Genomic DNA, 22807 nt, shown 5'->3' on the forward strand with positions numbered 1-22807 from the left:
TTTATGGCCAGGTTTATGGGCTGTGGCTGCCCACGCCGCATCGCGCAACTCCACTCGCCCAAACGTTGATTGTTCACTTACCGCAAGTTAATAACAATTTCTGATTAATAACGACCTCACCTAGCCTCTACTTGTTTTCAAGTTCCTGATTCACGAGTCGCTGTTCATTATCAAGTATTTACAAAATCTGTCTACTCATAGCGACGTTTTTATTATTCGGAAAACATTAAAAAAAGGACTGTCAGCTAGACTATCAAATTCTATTTTGTATCGGCAGAGTATCTGCCTTGTCTGCTCAATATGTTTGTTTTCTCAATTATAATGACATGTTCAGATAACTTGTCCAGTCGGTTTGGTTAGTGGAGAAAGTATTTAGCTATCTAATCTTTTCCTCACTGTTTGCTAACAACCCGCGCGCATCGTGGCGCCGAGTGAATATACCAAGTTGTCCTTGACTCTGCGCCCTTGCTGCGAATGAATATCACCCATGTTCTGTCCGCGTGCGGTCGTGACTCGTGTCGTGTCGTCCGGTCGGGGCTGCGGCTTCGTCTCACAAACTTGGCCGCCGCTGTCAAATTATTTGCAACCAGTCTCGCCGACTTAAGATTGGACTGTCGAGTTGTCGAGCAATTTGCGAACTAATTCCCAAAGGAATAGAACTTTAATTCGATCGCTCGCCACTGAGACAACTTTTGGAAGTGCTATTCGAGGGGACCGGCGCGTGTCTAACGCGCGGGCAGACGTAATTGAAGCGGCCGCGGCCGGGCGCCTCTCCGCGATCAATCTCTGAACGGACTCCGCGCGTCGCCGAGTGGATCGTTACGTGTTCTGTTACACAAAGCTCCCGCCCGTCCTCTGCTACTGCTTATGATTTATTTATTTTCATACAAACGTTCGGAAACGTTTTTTGGATTTTATTCCAGTGCTTTGTGTATCTCGGATGACGGCTACACAAGATGCTGAACGGTGAACGGAGGGGGCGGTTGTAGAGATATTTATTGGCAGTAAATTCTTCTTGACGTTTATTTATTTTCCGGCGGATTTCTTTACGAGATTCCGACGATCATCATTTCGTGCCAAACAAATCTGAAATCTGCACTTTATGAATCGGATGTAAATTGTGTTGTTATGCACACGCGAGCCGCGCACCGCGCGCTGAGTGCTCGTACGTCTCCCACGTAGTTTATTGTAAAATATTTGTACTCCAATATTTTACAATAAAATGATTGCCTCGGCTTCTCACTGTTCGCTGCGGGCAGGCGACATCTCTGCCCGGCGGTATTCTTTGGTAGTATAGATTAGTAATGGAGTTATCTAAATTCTCACTAACTTACCATTCGGTACGAGTTTTAACCCTTCTTTGCATGATTTTTACTATTTTTTTTAAATAAATCAGGGTGATGTAATTAATGCTCTAGATTAAAGGAAAAATATTAAAAAAAATCCTAGTGTGAATAAAAATATGTATTATGTAAAAAACAATATGATGGAAATTTACATCATCATGCAGTTTCACATATTTAGCTCGGTACTAAATAAATAAAAAAAGTTGTTTACTTAGTCTTCTTTATTCTTAGTGATAATTCAAAAAATAATAATTATTTTATTTAAGCACCAATTGACGCCACATTTATTACACGAAATTGTAGAATAGCCTTTACATTTGGGAAATTTGCACCGGGGTGACCCACCTACTTTTGGTCAATGTTCAGCACCATCTTTTCTTATGTCTTTTGGAGGTGGTGGAGCTGGAGAACCTTTTCTTTTTTTGATTGTAATTCTTCTTCTAGTACACTGGTACCAGGACGCCCTCTTTTAGCTGCTTTGGTGGTTCCTTTGTTGCATAGCACAAAGGACAATTCATTTCTGAATTGGCCCATTGTAAGCAGACTCTTTTTAGGTTCATCACTTTCTTAAGCATTTTTTTATAAACAATCCAAGAGTTTATAATAGCAAGATCAAATAGATGAAAAAAATACGCAAATACCACTTTTTAGACCCCATTTTTATATGATTTCTGCCCAAAAAGCTATCCATGAGATCTACTCCTCCCATATGTTTATTGTATTCTTGGACAATAAACGGACAAGTAATATCAGTATATATACCAGTATGATCTTGTGCTAGGAAATTTGATTACTGGCATGTATAATAATATACCAAAGAACTTATACAAATCATATTCTGTAAATGATATAGATGAACTGGGATTACTCTGTTTTTTATATAAATTTGTCTCCTTTAGTAATGTTTTGATAAAATCTTCAGTGATAAAATGGTTAAAACATTGATATGGAGTTTCTAGGTGTGATAGACCACCTGAAGCAGCAGAACTCCCCAAGAAAGTAATTTTATCTGTGTCACACACCAGATTCCTTTTTTTCCAAATCAAGTTTCTTTTGTCAAATGGAAAACTGGATGAAGACTGCAAATTAGATGAATTTGATGTGTGAGAGGGTTCTTGATCGTCTGGTTTTACAAGAGGAGGTTCAATGTCAGCCGTTTCATCCACATCGTCATCATCATTCTCCTCCTGCAACACTTATAATTTCATTCATCAGCATCGTGGTTTTCATCATCGGAATCTTGGTCATTAAGGCCATCTTCTGAGAGCCAACCGCCTTATAACTTACAAAGATAATCTGCAATATCTTTTTCATTCAAGTTTCCCCAAAACAACAACATAAAATAAACATTTACAAAAAAAAATTCCCATACATTACAAGTGGAGTTACTGCATAGTGATGTAAATTTCTATCACAACGTTTTGAGAAATTCATTTATAGTGTTTTGATATAAATTGTACATAAAATAACAAAAACATGAAAACAAACCTTTTTTCCACTCATTTTCATTTTTTATTGTATTTTACATCTCCGTTTATTTCCATAAAACAATTTAAAATCTCGCTCCTTTCTTCCAGTCTCAACAAACAGCAGAATAACAAGTTCTAGGTCTGGACATTCACAGTCACCTTTGCTATTTTTCGACAACCGCGTTTTATTGTACGCAATAGTCGCTTAAAAAGTTGCGAGCAACAACAAATTTACGTTACAAGGGTTTTGAGTATCTTTTTTTGTTGATTAAATGTTATGATGGAAATTTCCATCACCATGCAAAGAAGGGTTAAAAAACAAAACTATGGTCATGCAATAAGTATAATTATGCTAATGTCATCGGTTTGCGGCGAGGATGCGTTGTTGTATTCGCATTTCGTGTTGATCAAGACATAATGGCGCTGAAAATCGTGCACATGCAGTGGAAAATTTTGTAATTTCGAACATTAATCTGCTCCATGAGCAACGTTAGTTACATAAGGTAACTAAGGATCGAAAACCCACTGTTCATAATCTCAAAAGGCAGCGTTACGTGAACTATGAACTCGGTATAAAAAATTAAATCGAAATTTGAAGATGTGAACATCTTGAACGATGAACAAAATCCGAATAATATACTCACTACGGATTAGAGGGCTATGTTACATCTTTAACCGAGTCGCTAGCAGCGCAATCGCGCTGTTCAGATTTTATGTTAAGAAAGCCCAGAACATTCCGAGTACCGTGGACAAGTGACAGTGCGTTTAAGAGCGCTCAGGTCAAAAGGAGCTGCGTGATGTACTTGCGTTGCTTACGCAAGTACATCACGCTTTCATATACTTTACAATAGATAGAATCGTACTATACAAATACAATAATACTTTACAAAATAAAATCCCGTAGTACCTGTCGTACTGCAGGTAGTTGAGTCGAAGCTTTTCGCATAATTATAATAATTAAAACAATGACCTGTTGACACTGTTCAGATTTTAATGTGGTTCAGTGTATTGTGGCGCGGACCGGGCGGTGTGCGGTGTGCGGTGCAGAGATTAATTTTTGTTTTCACGTTGACAAATGAGTTCCTAGTTTCGTGACCCGCCGGCTCAACGTATTGAAATTCTGCCGCAACGGACGGTCATTAGAACCCTGTCATTAATGCAACCGGGCAGCGACGGTCACTGTTGCTTACTGTTGCAATACGATACCTAACGTATATGACTACATATTAATCCGGTCGTGTACTTGGGAGCTGATAACTTATGCAAAAGCGGAAGAAAGCATGTACACGTGACGGGAGCGGTTTAACCGAATCTCTGTGTGCGCGCGGTGCACAGGGGCGAGCGAACTTTAAATAAAACGCCAGCCACCCCCGCACAAGCCAGCGGGATTTGTTATCCGCGCGTTACACGTTTCTTATGTTCATTTATTTCTGCCTCCTGTTTTATTCTTCGAATGATTCATTATCGCGCAAAATAGTGAAACAGCACAACTCGACACAAACTGCAATCAAAATCACTTCTGTATTGTTTTCTACGTAATGACATTCTTTAAAATAACTCGTCCTGTTCTCAGCGTAGGTCGTAACAAACTTCATTAGATTTTTCGTGACTTGATGCAGTAGTTAGAGAAGTTCATTGCCAAATTTTATTAACGCTCACTTTTTAACATTTGCACTAGCGAAGTTCGTTCACGTTGGTTGCGGTTAGAAATGATAGGTTGAAGTTGCCGGAACTTTCTGTTTGATACGGAAGTCAAAATAATTGGCAGCCAAAAATTTTGTTCAGAGATTGTTAAGGGAGCAACAAGGCACGTCCCCGCCGCCCCCGCGCCTGCCCCCACCCCCGCCGGGACGTTGCGTAATACTCCCGTGAGCCGTCCCCGGCCGCGGACAAATGGGGATACGCATTATGAATTTTTTTACGACCTATATTATTGTAACATTCTCGAAGATATGTTATCAGGGAATTTTTACCTACTTATACGTATTACTCGTCGAAAATCAGCAAATTATTGCTCTCTGTAGTTGATAATGAACATGTTCAAATTTTCTCAACCGTCTTGTCTTGGTAGACCAGTATTGAGCACAAAGGTGACTAATCAAGTTCAGATTTAAACTGCGCTCCCGACGAGACATTCAATGTACTGCCGAGTTTGATAATTACAGTTGAGATAAACTGAAGAATAAACTAAACGAAAAAGTCAGCTAGAAACTTCACATCTTAAGGACACACCCTTTAACAATTACGAGGGTAAATAGAAAGAAATATTGCTACTGCCGCTGGGAAGTAGGCCTTCTTCAAATTAAGGGAGCAATGTAATACGTGTAACAGGAGGAATGTCTCTAAATGACCTCGAGATAATTTTTAAATAAATTATTTTAATGTTAGACTAAAATTTTAATAAAAATTCTGTTATCGTGCAAAGGATTTATTAAGTGATAATAAAGCTTGCAAATAAATTGCTTTACTAATGGATTAATATGATTCTAGTTTTCTCAAATTTAATATCGGAAAAAAGTGTACCAGTAACTTTACAAAAGCATTCCTAGAGTCGTAAAAATGTCCGCCGCAGGTGCATTGAAATCATTGCAAGTGTTACATAATTTGCTAGCGGAGGGTGCCGCCCGGTGTTGGTATCAGACCGGGGAATATGAAAAGTTTTAGTGTCTCTTAGTGTTACATCTCAAATGTTAAAATTACAAGCGCGAGAATCAGGTCACACGTTTCCTTGTTCACCGTACGTTCTCAAACATTTATTATCTACGTAATCTCTAAAGGAACAAACAAAACGTCTGCAAATCGAGTTATACGACGTTGAATAATCAAATAATTTCCCGATGAAATTCGCGCGCCATCTTGAACTTGTTGCGCGAATGTTACTTTATTAAAACGTAATTGGTCCGGGCGCTCCGAGCGGCACTTCCCGAAAGCCGGGACTTTGAAGGCGCGCCGGGGTCAGCGAACGATAGCAACTGATTACGATAACATTGCGTCATCACTTGAAATTTCTTTCATTTGTTTTACATTTTTAATTCAAACGCAATCTGACTGCGGCACGATCTACTTCACGATTTCTGATTACATCGCTCGATACTGACCACACTTTTAACTTTCACTATTTAGTACCGGACGATTGATTATTGACGCAAAAGCTTTAAAGGCGTTTATAGCAGATTTGCAAAAAGCTTTAAAGCTTTTCCATATATTTCTAAACACCCTAAACAGATTGATTCCTCTGAAATTAATTACATCTATTTCTTTTTTCTATTGGTATACGAGATGCTCATAATTTCCGGTGGTACAAATTCCGCAGCGACGGATAGTAAAAATTAATAAATTTTTATTTGTAGTTATCCGATTTAAACGAAAACACCTTTTATTACAACATTATCATTACGTTCATTTCATCATTTCGACGCACCATACATTATCACCAGTTAATGAACTGTACATTTACCACTTTAATTAATAAAACATTAGGTAGACTACAGAAAGAATGATTATCACGATAAATAAGTTCGAATGATTATTCCTGAAACCGAAAATGTTGGTCAGGACAATTTACAGTAGCACAATACTGTAAAGCTGAGAGTATCCTTTGTTATGCGCTTAATTTAAACATTGAACGCTAGCTTTTTAAAGCAAAAACAACGCGGTTATCGTACATCCAAGTTGATTTTAATCAGCGCTCGCGTGCGGCGGGGCGACAGCCACTTGCGTTATAGTGGATAAATATTTTACACTGCAATTGATAACATATTATAATTAAGTAGACACACCACGTCGCTGGAGAATCATACTGTGATGACAGTCCAAATATCGGACACAAAAGAGACCGCCGGTAGCGAAGGGAGAAGTCCACGAACGAGCCAGTCGAGGCTGATGGCGCAGCATTAAAAAATGTGCAGGTAGGGTAAACAAGGCAATAAAGTTATGAGTGTGCTTTGTTGCATCTGACACTGCAGCTGGCAGGCGGTGCTAGGAAATACAGTCCGTGATACGATAAAAGCTCGGCCTTCAAGTGGCTTTATTGTTTCTTTACCTTATCTCCCCACGTCGAACCGTCTAAAAATTACCGGCCAGTTGTGTTGAAGGAGTGGTCTCGAGGCAGTCGGGGAGTTATTCATCTGACCTCGGTAATGCGAAGCGATTGCCGCCGCGTCACCGTGGGCGGCGGTAGAGCTCGAGCAGTTACAGTGTTGTGATTGCATAGTTACAGAAATTGTACGCGGGTAATCTATATTTCCGTGGCTATAGTTATTTATATGCCGTATATAAGCACACTTTTTTAGTACAAGTGGCATTTTAATTTGAGCCCTGTGAACATTAATGAATTTTGTCTTCTGGCGATAGAAGACTACAAATGTATATAAAATATCATTTAAATGTAAATAAGTAAAACATCAAGAGCGGCCCGCATCCGCCGGTGCGTCAATAAGCCAGTTTGCGGTCTGGATAAGTCCCGACTTTGCGCAACTGCTTTAATAACTTCCGCGTGAAATCCCTGGGAAGTTGGTCGGCATTGCGAAGCCTTGCCAGTTCAGTGGCTGTGCCTGTCGATAGGCATGGAGGCGTATCGCACAATAACACTTCACAACACGTAACTATGAGTATGTGCTCAGTGCAAGCAGGCTCTGCGAATGCGTTTAATGATCTTATCGTTTTAATTTTGAGTGAGTCCTTTATTATAGTTTTTCCTCAGCAGTTGTTACAACATGACAAGCTTATCATTAATTACTTCCGTAAATTATAAGACGTTGCATACTTGTTGTCGTGAATGTGTTGTAAAATCGTTTAGTTACTCTAAATAAAATATCAAGAAAGTAGTAGAGAGAGTAAATCTTGTCGGTCAGTATAAATAATGTCCCATCGACAGCTTTATTGGGATAAGTCATTAAGTGAATAAAGTCGACTACGTTTTGGAGATATACATCAACTAACATATTTTAATAGAGAGATTAAAATAGAGATTTAGTAAGTTATGTCAGGTGAGAAAACTCGCGCAGAAATAAAAAGTTGTATAAAATGATTCTTAAGCCAGGCATTGGACTACAAGTTATCTATATTTTTTATTTATTTACATCTGTGCAGTACAAAAGCCATGCACTCCGTCTACCTCTTATTTCACGGCAAATAATTCTAACGTCACCGAGCACTTCAAGTCCGTTTACGTTAGCCGCTCTTTGAGACGTTGCCGGGAAGCGGCGGGGTCGGTGCGGGGGAGGCGGGGGATGACTCCTCAAAAGGGTTTTATTAAAATTAAGCAATCAGCATCCGCCCGCCTCGCCGCCCGCCCCGCCGACAGCTCTTCCGTCCCCGCCGCCGGCTCCTTATCCGTAATTGCAATTTCGTTAATTGCATTCGCGAACATTTCATCGCTATTCTGTACACAATGTAAGCGTTAATGAAAATCAGGAAGTGTATAAGCGTCTTAATTAAACTCCTGGTTTAACTGAATCGACATCGTCACCGATCCGATCCTTGCATTTAACGCGGTAATCGCTATGTAAAAAAATACAGGCCACGCGGCTCACCGGCGAGCCATCTTTCAATGCATCATTTAAGCGGCGGGGTGACCCAAGTGCCGCTGCCCGTTCATACGAGCAATATGTTGCAACTATTAAACAAACGCGCACAGAAGTGAGCCGCGTGACCTTGTTATACAACTGGACAACGTGGATCGCTATATGTATCGATAATAGTAAGTAATTTTTGTTCTATGTATAATTAACCGCGTTTAATTTACTTCAGAATGTAAATTAAATTAAAAAAATAAATTATTTCCCGATTTGGCGTCGCGAATGAAGTGTTACGCTGGGCTCATCGATGGGTCGTAAAGCATGCATATCGCAAAAGTTCATGTTATTATTGTATCTGCGTAAACCGGTGCTTGTCCAATAGACTCACGATATTTATGCGAGTGGTATTGCCATGATCCGTATCATACAGCTATTATTTGTTGGGATAGAGAAATTCCTGTTTACATTGGCGCTTCTGCGATTCCTTGCTAGATACACTAAGCTATAAACTACGGATATAGAGTATGAAAACATTAATAAAACATATACATAATGTTTGTAATGATTTGAAATTCGTGAGCAGCAACTTCTTAGTCATCTTGTTTTACTGTTCAGCCATATAATATAAAGATGCTGAGCGTAAACAGAAAGCGTTGACGAGATTATAGCAGCCGAAATAAAAGAAAGATAAAAATTGTCGAGTCAATACATATGTTTTATAGTCAACGACATCTAAAATACCAAGTTTTTTTTGAAAATGTTTTCTCTATTTTTTTACATTAAATAAAAAATGTAAATTTCTTGTTGTAAATATTGTTGAATAAAATTTGAAAACTCGCCGGTAATTACAATGACGGTCATAACTAAACAAAGTAAGAATTGAAAACTAAGCAAACCTTCCGACATAGTTTTTGTTCGCGGTGATCTATTGATTACTGCCTATTAAAGAACCAATTGTATAATGTAAACTTTTTTATGTTTTCCTTATTTAATAACGCGACAGCGCAGAGCGAAATGCAAATTAAATGTGCGCCCGCAGCGATCCGCTTAGAGTAAATCATCTAGGTCACAACCGGACTGAAATCTCAATTAGGAGAGCCGCGAACTTGACCCGCGCCGCTCCCGCCCGCCCCCGCCCGCCCCGGGGAGAATTTGCCGCCGAATAACATTTCGCAATTATCTTAATGAGCGAACTACTCAATTACATAATCAAGCGCCCTGCAGCGCTGACGAAGATAATTAGAACAGTAGCACAGTATATCCTCATCATCGTGCCAGCTGACTGACGCAGCCTGCCGCGAGCCATATCTTCCATCTGTCTTTTACTGCGCGCTAACACGACCATGTCGTCAGTCACCCGGGGGACGCTTATCCTCGTCATGCTCCCGGCTTACGGTCGCTACTCAAGAATCTTTCTGCTCACATAGCCGTCTGTTACACGGGCGATGTACCGCACCCCTTTCCGTTTTAAAAGAGCAATTTTTCGAGCTACGTTGGTAAATTTTCGAATCTCCTTATTTCTGATTCGAACTCATAGCGAAGCTCCGAGTCTAGCCCTCTACATTTGTGGGCAACCTTGAGCTTTTATAAGCGCATCATAAATGACCACGTCCAGTAGACATTGAGAGAGTATCGCCTGCCGGTACGATGGACATGTCCTCCGTCAGGAAGACAGCGCACCTCTGATTCCACAGCGAGAGTGTTTAAGCCTGTGTCAAGGAAACAAATTTCCCACAGAAGGAATCCAACTTTGATTAAAGAAGCGATATCACCAGTAAATAAGTTAAAGCATTTTCATTGTTTCAATGTTAATTCGTATTCGTTTATCCATCATAATGTATAAAAATTCAAAATATCTTAATTCATATAGTCCTTTACATGCACTTTGGTGTCTGCGATTATGTTAACATTATAAGTAGTGAGCTACCGCCGGCTCGGAACGTTGATCTGCTCAGAAGAGCTTGTCGGAAATTCAACAGTCGCTCTTATAAATTAAACTGAGATATTTTTTATTTTTCTTTATAGTATTGATCGTGTGAATCAGTCTATAAACCAAGTTCCACACATTTCAAAAAACTAAAACTCTTGAATGTCATAGTAAGATTTTTTTAATAAAATACTTTTAATTTTGGATGTATAACTAAGAAACGTAAGGTCTAAGGTATGTGTTAGAACTTTATTATATATCCGTACACTCAGACCTCTGAGGCATTTATTAACTTGTTGTAGACGAAATTTAGGCCTTACGAGCTGTAATGAATATAAGATTATTTCTAATAAAACTTGCCAAAGCAATTGACGAAAATTGACGAAATACAGCAAAAGCATCGGAGCGTAAATTTCTCGCAGAATTGTTGCGCTAAGGGTTATTTTCTAATTTAATATTGATTTTTCAAGGGTTTTAGATTTTTTTATAATTTTTATTAGAGTAGTTCCTGGTTTTTAATTTCTTCACAATATTTGTGTGTCCACTATCTAATTATTAAACTATTTATTTATTATCTATATTGCGGCAACTTCCCCCGACCGACCGACGCGACTGTGCTTCCGGAAGGAGTCGAGATGGATATTCGCGACTCATGGTGGAGTTGTCGCATATCCTGTAGGATCTCGGAATAAATCTGACATTTGCAAAATACAAGATGACGACCACGCCTCGAGTACCGAGTTTTGCTATATGTCGTTTTTTCTTGACATTCGTGTAGTTTTCGGGTCATCTAGGGATGCTCTAAACAATAAAAGTCCGGCGAGTCTAAAAAACACGATGGCCGCCGAGATATCGCACACCCGTATAGGAGCGCAGTCACGCAATGTCAATGGATCTTTTCGCTCTCTCGAAAACACCCCTCCGGGGCCCCCAAATAAAATCTGCCAAAAATTGCTTTTTTTCCAAATACGAATACGAGACGAGCTTACCAAAATGCGAACACAAGACTCTCACTGAAGTTTTTCGAAGTTAAGTTTTTTACCCCTCGCTCATACAAATTTTCCGACTTCTCATACAAAAAAATGTAATAAACAAGGAGCAACATTTTTGATTAAAAAATTACACTGGCAAACTTGTCGCCGTCGCAGTCGTTATATTTGATCATTTTTTGGTAACACTGGCTGCCAGTAAAATGCAAGGAAAAGATTTTTTTTCCTATCGGGAACTATATTCGAGTCTCTCTCTTTTTGAAGATTGGAAATGGAGGTTAGGAAAATATAAGGGAGTTTCTTCACTGTTTAGTGTATTTCAAAAAAATGTGATCTTTGGTGAATTCAAAATGGCGACTGCGCTTCATAACTCATCTTTTTTGTTTTTTCTCCAATATCGGTATTATTTTCTGCTAATCAGAAGTTTAGCAAAAAGATCAATTAAAAAAAAAGAAAGAAACGTTATGGCTGGCGCGATTTTGGAGTTTGAAGTTTGATGATTTCAGAGGTGAGTTTGTGGGCTGGCATCGGGTAGGTTTATGAACGGAATTTTGAAATAAACCTTTCATCCTCTTTAAAGTGTGGTGAAATAGTTGTGAAGGATTTTATTTTTTCAAAAAAGATTCGTGTCCCCAGAGTGATTGGTGTGGAAGCTATTGCACTTTTCGAAGTTAAATATCTTGGTGTTATAGACTACGGAGCCAGTTGCTTCGCATGGAGCGACTATAAAGATCATTGAGTAGTAAAACATGAAAACCAGAAGGAAGCATATTTTCAATGAAAAGAATATACCGGACTATGTCTTGTGATTATAATAACGTAAAAATATAAAAATTAATGTTTGCCTATAAGTATGTCCTTTCTAAAATCGCAAACTTTATACACGATCATATGATGATCTCTAGCAAAATTATTGCGCACGAGCCCACGAAGGTTTTTAAGTTGATATGATCAATTTTCAAGAGATGGCGCCACTGTCATTCAAATGAATTTCATCGACTTCATGCTGATTTGAATTGAAACGATAACAGCGGCCAAATTATGAAGTTTCGAGTTGTGGGTGACATAAGAATTTATGTAAATTGTGAAATTAATGTTCGGCTCACAAGTGGATGAAATCGCGGGGTATAGCTAGTTTATAATATTTTTTTCACTTAGTAAATATTTCCTTTAAATTTATGGCACACACTGTTCACGTTGTTAACGTACCGACTTTATTTTGTACGACTCGAATGTGATTTTGCGCTTTGCCTGGTATTTCGTATTAGATCAAAAGTGTCACAACTTAATTAGTGCAGCGTCATTAATATTACCTGCAGTATCCAAACTATAAGCCGTTAAAACCTGAAACGAAAAACTTGTCGACGCTTTTTGACAAGGAAACATAACGTCATAAGAAAAAAAATATTTTCCTTCAATTTTGCAGAGAAATACAGAGCTGAGAATTCGTTACGGCATTAAAAGTTTTTTTTTCGCGTACAAAGACGTCCCTCTGCGTCCGTAGTGTCTACTACGTACGCGCGGCCTTGTTACGGCGTCGGGCGCCGGCTTGCGGAGGCACGCGGCGGCGGGGGCGGGGGCGGGGGCGGGCGGCGTGCATTCAGAGCAACAGATGTCATTAAGGCGACGTCGAGGGCGCCGACTGGCGCGCAAACCGAATTGAGCCGCGGATAAGGGTGCGAGCACACCAAAGCGATGTTACGTGACTCGTTATAAAGCTTATCTTAACATGCTATCTGAAAATGAAACTCGGAATAGCTTTATACTTCGCGAACATTTGCAAGTTCCACTTTATATCTTTGTTAAAGATATTCTTGAGACGTACTAAGCATATAAAATTGAGTTTCTCGTTGGCTCAAACCTGAACGCGTTTGACACCTTTGCTTTATTTTGAGATGTGGGATGTCGATGCAGTAAAGTAGTAGGCTACTATTTAACTCTGATTTATATAAATGTGGCTTTTATCGCAATAAATGACGTATACGAGTAATCGTTTTAAATGACGCAAAAGAGAAAATAACATGACCAAATAAAATACATTTGTAATTTCACCTAGCAGTCATAGTTTGACAAAACCTTTATAAAAAGCTGCGAGAGGTCGCGCCACTGCCTTGAACCGGATTGACAGCCTCAAAAGGAAACCGCCGAGCCCGCAGCGTGTTCGCGGGGCGGCCATGCCGCTGCCGTGTGCTCGCTATTCGCTTCAATATTTACACGCGCGTACAAACATATGAATATTTTATTTGATTTGCTGTTTTTTGTTTCGGTCCTCAGTGCGGTCTGTTTTTCATGAACGTTGTCTTCAAGAAGCAAGCCAGCTTAACTTAAGGCTAAAAACCGCACATTTGCTTTGGTCTGGTTATAGATATAAAAGTTTTAAAGAGATGCCTCGCTTATTTTTTATAAGATACCTTTCAAGCTTTTATGCCTTTTCCTAATCAACTTGTACAGTTTTATTTATTGAATAAATGTGAAATAAAATATTTTTGTAGTAATTAAGTATATGTAATATAAACCCGAAAACGAGGTATCAAATGTGCAAATTTTGAATACTCATCATATCAAACCATTTTTATATATTTGTTATCAAACATTGCATTGTAGTAGTAGTAACGATATTAATTATGTTTATGTGTGTATTGACGTAGGTGGACTGCCCGTGTCGGCCACCGGCGCGCAGTTCTTGCACCTGAGAAATCTATTGAAAGGTTCGACTTGCAGACCCAAAGCCTTTTCCTACACTAACTGCATTTACTTCTGCTGACGATATACTGCCAATGCTGTGTTTGTCGTGACCGTGTGTTGTGTTACATTTTTATTTTCCTCGCATTAAAGCATGAGAATTAAAATATCCAAGGTGTCATTTTATCCTAAGGACAAATTCCAATACAGCATGTACATATTGCTCGCCTACTCGTCAATATGACAAACCTAAGTTGTTACAACAATATGCATATGAAAAAAAGCGTATTATTTTATTAAATAAAATCATTGCCGAAATCGTTGATATAAATTCGGTGATTACAATGAAACATCCAATACAATACAGTTCGCCAAAATGTCTTACATTTGGCTGACAGTTCAAGTGACAACTCACTCTTCGCCGTCGTTGTTTATGCCCAAATAACTTTCGCCAAAGGATCTAAAATGAATGCATTTAAAAAACTTTTAAGTTAAACGGTTTTTTGATACCCATATTGCGGTGGTTGTGGAAAAATATATACCTAGTCGGCCATATTGGAACGGCGTCCATCTTGAATTTTAAATTTTGACATAATCATAGTGATAGTAGTGTAGCCCTTTCATTTGATACCCATATTGAGGGGGTTAAGGAAAGATATTTAATCCGCCATTTTGTATCGGCGGCCACCTTAGATTGATAATGTTATTGATTTTATTATATAGTATTGTCATCTAAATTAAATGTGTGTACCAAATTTCAGATCAATCTGACAACGGGAAGGGAATTTCAATTTCTAATTTTGACCCAAATAAATAAACAAATAAATTCCGTACGGGTCGAACTAAATAAAACCGTTTAAAAAAGCAATTTACTTATAGTTATTTATTGCAAGAATAAATCACATATTATACTTGTATACTAAATAACTTAGCTGTCAACTTCTGTGGAGTGACTCTATTAATCTCTATTTCTTTATAATGTTGTTTCTGCTCAAGTAGCGCTGTATCGGCAGTTAGCGCCTTGCGTTCTCGCGCCTGGCATATTTGGGGTTATATTGGGAGTTTCATGAAGCGTTGATGTCACGCAAACATAATCCTTATACGATACGTATGTAACGTTACATAACAAGACCTACAAATACTCGTCTGTACCTAAAAGTTACTTATATAGTCTCCCCTTAGTTAAATTTGAATAAATCTAAATGTAATTTACATATCAACATAACTATTTTACAAATAAAACTGTTGGCAACGCCACATACGTCATCTAAATTTTGAGTGCTACGAATGACATAAGAATGTCAGTGCGACAACGACGATATTATAAATATTAATTGGAGCACTCCACAAAACTAACTGCATTCTACCGCTTGCTCGTTACAATAATGTAACGTTCACGGTGCGCGGGGTCTCGGACTCGTCGTCCAGCGCAGGTAAGGAGCTGTGCCCTTCCAGCTACGCCCACTTCTGTCCCACAAACAATTGAGTTGCTATAATGCCCACATCTGGTAGCCACATAGTGGACAAAATCTTGAGTCCTACGCTTTTTAATCGTCAGGTGTTTATTAAATATGTGTTAACTGTAGAATATAGAAATTTAAAAAAAAATGTGCGATTTTACACCGCCGTCACACCGATGATATAATAAGGCCAGGAGTTTTGACCCTAGTATCAAGTAGTTAAGTCACGTTGGTAATATTGTGTGAAGGATATTTTAACTTGTAATAAAAATTGGAAATGAATTTAAAGCAGCCTACAGCAGGACTTTTATTACATCGTTTTAGGTCCACCGCTTGTAATCCTTGTTTTTTTTATTAATTGAACGTTGCTATTATACGGAAAATCTACCTGGTCCTAATTTCTATTAAATTGAGTTATTTTTGCATTCTTCTCATAACGTAGTACTCACTGTAAATAATTTAAAGGGGATGATATAAATAAATAAAAAATGATGTTTTTCTGACCAAAGAGTATGCGTACTGCGTAGTGTGAGCTCGCACGTATCGCCGAATGTTTATTGCTTGCGGTCACACGGCGCCCGCAATTTGCATTTCCTGCAATAATTGCACTGCGGGTCACTAGCGCTTATTGACCTCGGTGTACAGGCAGCGCGAGGATAGTTAATTAGCTCGTAACCCGACGTGCTCGATAATGAGGCGGCTAAGCCGTCCTTCGTGTCGAGTGTCTCTCGCTCTCCCGCGCGCTGCAGCGCGTGAAACTCGTTACCGCGATCATTTTATTTAATTTGTAACTGCGCCATATTCAGACATGAAGTACCAGATATTGTACAACTTATATCATTGGTTGGTAATAGTGAACTAAGAATGCGTTTACATGGGGATAAAACGATAACAGCTGTCATTAGCACGGTACGGCATTATCCTTTTCCCTTATAATGATTATTTATCTTTCGGCCTTGTTTTTAAATTGACTTCTATTTGAACTGTATTTAGTATATTTTTACATTGACTACTGTTAAACGATTATAAATTTATTATAAAATCAACAAAGAAATTGCGAAAACATTTTTTCGTCTGCCAGGAAGACAATAATAAAAAATCGCAAGGAAAAAATTGAGTTATGTGACTACTTCATTACTTTCAAACAAATAACCGTCTGCAAATCAACATTTATATTTGTTTATAGTTATCGGAGCCGACTACAGTCTGTCTGTCTGTTTCGCTTACACGAGTACAGTAAAAAGATCGTTATATTAAGTAAGTCGCGCGAACAAAGTGTAATTTCGGGGTTGAATGCTTTAAAATATCACGTTGTACCGTCTCAAGGTAGAGATTATCGTCTTAATTTTAAATGCAAAACACGGGGCGGCAACTGCGCCCGACACATCCTATTAGCCGTTAGTTCCGCGCTGCAACGACTTTCAAAGAGAAAACTAATTACTTCCGGGCGAAAGTTTATATCTGCACGAGAAATAAATGCCGCACTGGTTTCCTCTGCAACCTTGAGACCATAGAGCTTTGATAGACACTGATACTCTCTTTTTCTCAAACAATTTAGAAAAATTAAATCGCCCCAAATGAAGCAATGTTTCTTATTTTCAATTTATATTTCGAATTAAATAAGAATAATGACCGATACTTTATTTTCGGTTCAATTGACCCGAAGGTACAGCGTGAACCACTCGAAGTCGGAGCAACTAAGTGTTCCTCTCAATTAGCAAGTCGACCTTTGAATATTCACGAGCCGTGTTCAATGAATAAAGCACGAGGTGAATACACTCGGTGCTACGTCAGCGCTACGCGAGCGCTACGCCGCCGTAGGAATGAGATAAATAATCGTAGCGCCAGTCACAAGTGCTACGAGGAACGGGAGTGTAACATCAAAACTGTAGCGTTTAATTACAGTTTAATTATATTTCCATGTAGCAAGGTACTGCCTCAAATAGTTTAATAAATGACTACTTAGGATTTACACTAGACAAATAATTAGGTCGTCTATTCAAACCAATTATATTTTACACCCTTTTGCAAAGCTTACTATACTGTACTGTACTTACTATACTGTAAATAAATACGTAAAAGACATCACACCTTGGTATTGATATGTTCACCTCCAAGCTATTCCAATGTTTATTGTATTTATCTCTACATTATTTAAAATGAAACACGTAGTCCCGTTGAGTTTCTCTTGCCTGTTCTCAAGTCTGAGACATTACATCCCATCTAGCGGTCGACTCATGTGTTGAATAAAGAATATTCGAACTTGTATATACACACCCTACGGTTGTAGTCTGTTCTCGACGAAACAAAGCTAATGCCACTCGAACCCTCCGTCGCCGCGCAGGGCTGATGTGAATTATTGTGAGGCGCTTACTACGCGCGATGTAGGTGGTATATCGGCGGATTGAGAGCGTCCTCCGCTTTTAGGGGAACATGTGAAATTATTAAAACTCAAACAGCACCTGAGCGAATACGCAGGGGAACGAAACGCGCGCATCCTGCTTGACTTGCACACTTTGTCTTGCGTAGTGATCGCAAAGAACTTGGGTACTCGACATGCGGACTCTTCAGTAACGTCAATTAATTTGGTTACAACTGAACGTGCTCGTGAGATAATATCATCTGCAGGTTACAAACGAAATGACACAACGTAAAGAGAATATTTCAATACCAAATGTATTTCTAAGCGCAAACGTCGAGAACGTTCCAATCCATTCGGCTAATATTTACTTGACGTATCCCCGTGAAATGCTAAATGTAAATGCGTGAAAAGTTCGTATGGAAAAAAATCTAAGTGTTAGAAAGAAGTTAAAGAAGGAGAAGCTAAGTGAGAGAAAAATAATTTAACAGTGAATAAATAAATATAATTCTTACGCCACAATGTGCGTGATTGAACTCCTCCGAAATGACTCGACCGATTTTCGTGAATCTTCCCGACAACATCTATTTTTCATCCCCATAAATGTTGAGGGTGGTCCACTCCTGTTTTCTTTATTTCTTAGACAACATTTTTTGTTTTGATTTTTTATGATACAGCATACAAAAATAAATACAACCCTAAATTTTCACCCCTCTTCGATCAACCCTTATGTTTTATTTGATAATTATTTTTTTTTTGCAAAACGACGTTTGCGGGATCAGCAAGTATGTATATATATATGTAAGGAAAATATACTTTCCATAATAATTAATTTATTTAGAAGTTAAATGCTTCGAATGTCGTTTCTTTCGTTACAGAAACAATTACTGAGTTTGACTTCACAAATATTATAAAGCATTACATATAAACACACGTGTGTGTGTCTGTGTGAATGCATTTGATTTGTCGCATTTATTTTAACACGGCATTTGCCTTCTGTCGTCACTTCATACGTTAAAGTTAAATGTGTGTTCACATAAATTATAGTATTTATGTTAAAAAAAAAAAAAACTTTCGGACTCCGGCGTGCTTAACTAACAAATTCTTGTAAATAACCCCCTGAGAACGCTTTCATTAACCTTTTGGTAATTGAAGTAGTGTTTTTAATTTAATAAATTATTATTTGCTTGTCAAATACGCTTACAGATATTTGTATTTAATTACTCTTGTTACTTTAAGGACATTTCTGAAAAAAAAATGTATTCATGTGTAATTTATGTTTCAAAAAGTCCCTGCCGGAGAAAATGATGTAATCTCTTCGATGTCGCCTAAATGAATATAATAAAGCAGCGAGGATAACATTTTCATTAGAATGTTGTTCGTTTTTTTTTATTAAGTTCTACCTCTTATATTCGTATTACATATATCATAAAGTTATATTTATAAATATGTAGTAAAAATATGACAATCAGATAACTAATGAATAGTTTGTTTAGTAGTTGTATAGTCTGTGGTAGTTCACTGCGTGGTGGTTGAGTTGCCTTTGTGTTCGATCGGCCGCCTGTGCCTGCGCAAGGCGCCGGTTACTTAATTCAGTTGCTTTGTGTATTTTATAAATAAACGTGTACGGTGTTTGGCCACGTCTCGTGGGACGTGAGAATAGACCTCTCCGAGAGCAGCTTAGGTTTGGTGTCCAAATTAATTAATGGTACACACATTACAGTAAAGTCGCCAATTCTGAGTCAAATGTTGTAATATTGCTTGTATGTCACTACAAATAAGGCACAAGTGCCTCTTGGCTTTGGCTTTGGTGTCTTTCCGGAATAAAAGAAAATAAACAAATTCGTTTAAAATTGATATACCGTTAGAGAATCAAATCTTGCAGATGGCTGTCTTATATGGTAACTGTAAACATTTATCTTTTGTTGAGCATTTAATTATGACATGTATTTTACACTTACATCTTATGAACGCAACTAAATGCTCGGGCAGTAAAATATTGTAGTTTGTTTACGCGCTACAAAACTAAGTCGCATTACTACAAGCGCGCGTATAAAGTTTTAGACACAGAGCGACCGCCCCCGGCAACTAGGAAGTCATTAATTAAACTTTACCTCTCTGTCTGCCGTATGAAACGCTAACCGTTTAAGAGTCAGATGTTTCAACTTCGCAGAGGGTTCATATTTACGAGTTAAATTTGCAAAATTAATTAAAGAGCACAAAGTATAGATGCAGCCGTCCACTGACCTTAGGTAACTGTAATGTTATTAATATCGTGTAAGAAGACAGTTGCCGTGCTTTTCAAAGTGCCTTCCGCTGCCGACGTCTTCCTTGTGGCCTCGTGGATGTTAAGCGCGTCTGGTTCGTGTTTTAAAAATTTAACTTCGCAATGCGTACTGATATAATTTATCTTTACAATAGCACCGTACTCGTGAGGACCTGGAGAATATGTGGGCTCACGAATCTTTCAATTAATCTTAAGTTAATAAATTTAGGCTAGACCGTTGCCTGTACCAAAAACAATGATTGAAATCAGAAAACCGTGCCTGAAGAATTTTAATTTTCAAGTTATTTCATGTTTTATCTTCTCGTTTAAAACTAATTGTCGGTCGATAAAATCGGGTCTGTGGTTATCACTCTTCGTATAAAAAGTAAAATATACGTACTGGAGCACAAACACACTATTGCACTAGTATTAAATGATTCCTTGTCCGCGTCTGTTTTGATTGCTATATTTAAGTGTCAATTGACACTTAAATATAGCAATCAAAAATAATAGTCTACTACGTATTTTAAATATAAATAATCTTGTAGCGTTCCGTTTCTCCTTTAAATTTACGACTTGTACTATTGTTGCACCGATGACTTAGCATTATTGTTCAGGCTGTTGACTCATTCAATTTTACAGTTTGATGCAAATTCCGATCGAAACTCGGCGACGTCCGGCAACATACAGTTCGCTTACTGTACTATTCGACAGCGTGCAATATTGATAAGCTGCAGTAATTTCATGCGGTTGATCAGTTACTGTAACATTAGTTAAATAAACAAAATAACGGTTTTAACATATAACAGTTTTTATGTAAATAATTATCTTAACATATTGCGTTTCGTTAAGTACAGAGAATGTGCCGAATAACTTTGATTGGAGCTGTCGATATTACAGTTATTAACCACGTGGATTACTAAACAGATTCAAATACATTTATAGTCATCACTCAAGCTTTCGTTGTTTACATGGAATCGAACTCGACTTCTTATCGGCTGGGTGGGTGTGCTCCGCGCGCAGTTTATTTTCGCCGTGCAATTCAGCGGACACAACAATTACCCGGCTAACCGGCGGAGCGCGGCCGCCGCTCAAAGGGAACGAGCGCGGCGCCCGCTCGGGGTCACCGGCAGGGCTGCCACCTGCCGATACCTTTGAATTGAAACATCACCAGCGAACTCGTGTACTCAGCCACGCCTTTATTATCACTATCATATCACCCGATAGACGTGCGCTGCAAGGCAAAGGCTTCCTTAAGATATCATCTCTATTAGCAGCCTTGCGCTACCTACATCCAGCAACTTTCCGTGACCTTGACTATGTCGTCGGTCCACTGAGAAGGTGTTCTACTCATCAGGTAGCCATACTACTCGGTCAATGAGGTCTTTAACAAATTTTAAGAAACCTCTCCTTAGTTTTCTGATGCAAACGGCTACATAATTTAATTAGTATTTTTAAAAGTAAATGGACTGTAGTCGCCAATTTGTATGTAATAAAACCTATCACTAGTTTTGTAATTAGCGTGATAGAAAATACCGAAGCATGAGAACAGAAATTTACTAGATGCTATCATTCGAGTTTTAAAGAGGTATTATTAAAAATTAGCTGACCCGAAATACGTTGGTCTTTCTTAGCTATGGATAATCAATTAGAATAAATTGATAATTATTTGCTTTTTTACATTTTGTTTTTTAAATTAATAATATCCTAGTTGTTGCAAGTGAAGACAGGAGTCAATCACTAGTATTTACTTATAACATTATGTTAGAATAGTAAAGTAAATTTATAGACGTAACCAAAAAATAGAGTTAGACACCTTCTTAATGAAAAAACGATAACGAGTCATGGTGTTGGCAGCTTGCGTGACGTGCACGTGGTCTGCCTTTTAAAGTTATTGCTTGAAAATTGTAGCGTGAAGTCGATATTGAGTTGAGTGTTTGCGTTGCAGTGACGGCGCTGCGCGAGCACTGGGATGAGGCGAACGCGCGCGTGCTGCAGCGCAAGGCGCAGCTGGACGCCATGCTGGCCGACTCGCAGCGCTACGAGGCGCGGCGCCGCGACGCCGACGCCTGGCTCGGGCGCATGGAGGCGCGCCTGGCCGCCATGCCGCCGCCCGGGCACACCGCCGACGTGCTCGACGCGCAGCTGCGCGACCAGAAGGTATGCCCCGACTCCTACATTACCCGACTCCATGATTTCTCACCACGGCAGTTGCTGTCACGGGAGTCGTTTCTCTCTTCCTCACCATCTTTTTTTAGCTAAGGTATTTAACACAAACGGATCTAGAGTTAAATCCATAAAAACTTTACCGGTTTTCACAGGACTGTGGCTTATCGTGACAATATCGTGTGTACCGTCGTACGTCGTATGTACACGCAAAACCGACTTCATTGTATAAGCAAATATTTCTATGGATATACGTATACCATACGCGTTTACCTGAGGATCACACAAAATGTTCAAAAAGGTCTTTTGTTTCTTTGATAAAGGTTAATATACCGTCAGCATGCCTTGAGGATAGAAAGTTCGCCTCCAAGCTATATAAATGTTAACATCATATCCAAAAATACATATATATGTTTATATTATTTTATAATATTTAAAAAAATAAATAGTCCCGTTGGCTTTCTTTTACCCGTACTTCTCAGGTTTGTGGCATTTGTCGGACGAACAGGTAGTGAACTTAACTTGAAGTTAGCAAGAAATGTAATTCATCGTATGCTAATTAAAACATTTTTGAACTTGATTTCGGGAGTGCTTGCTGTCTATCCGTCTTGCGCAGTGTCGTCT

The 22807-nt window shown here is 38.7% G+C and overlaps 1 protein-coding gene across 1 annotated transcript in view; it reads left to right on the forward strand.

The window, feature by feature from the left end:
* LOC137920437 (dystrophin, isoforms A/C/F/G/H-like) overlaps window positions 1–22807 on the forward strand; it is a 508054-nt gene that overhangs the window by 85965 nt on the left and 399282 nt on the right. Inside the window, 1 exon segment of the mRNA XM_068763802.1 lies at window positions 21966–22177. Within this exon segment, the coding sequence (XP_068619903.1) occupies window positions 21966–22177 (212 nt within the window).

This window comes from Battus philenor, unplaced genomic scaffold, assembly GCF_028537555.1.
Source record: "Battus philenor isolate CCGP_79_NKW_IND1 unplaced genomic scaffold, ilBatPhil1.0.hap1 SCAF_18, whole genome shotgun sequence".
In the NCBI taxonomy this organism is placed as follows: domain Eukaryota; kingdom Metazoa; phylum Arthropoda; class Insecta; order Lepidoptera; family Papilionidae; genus Battus; species Battus philenor.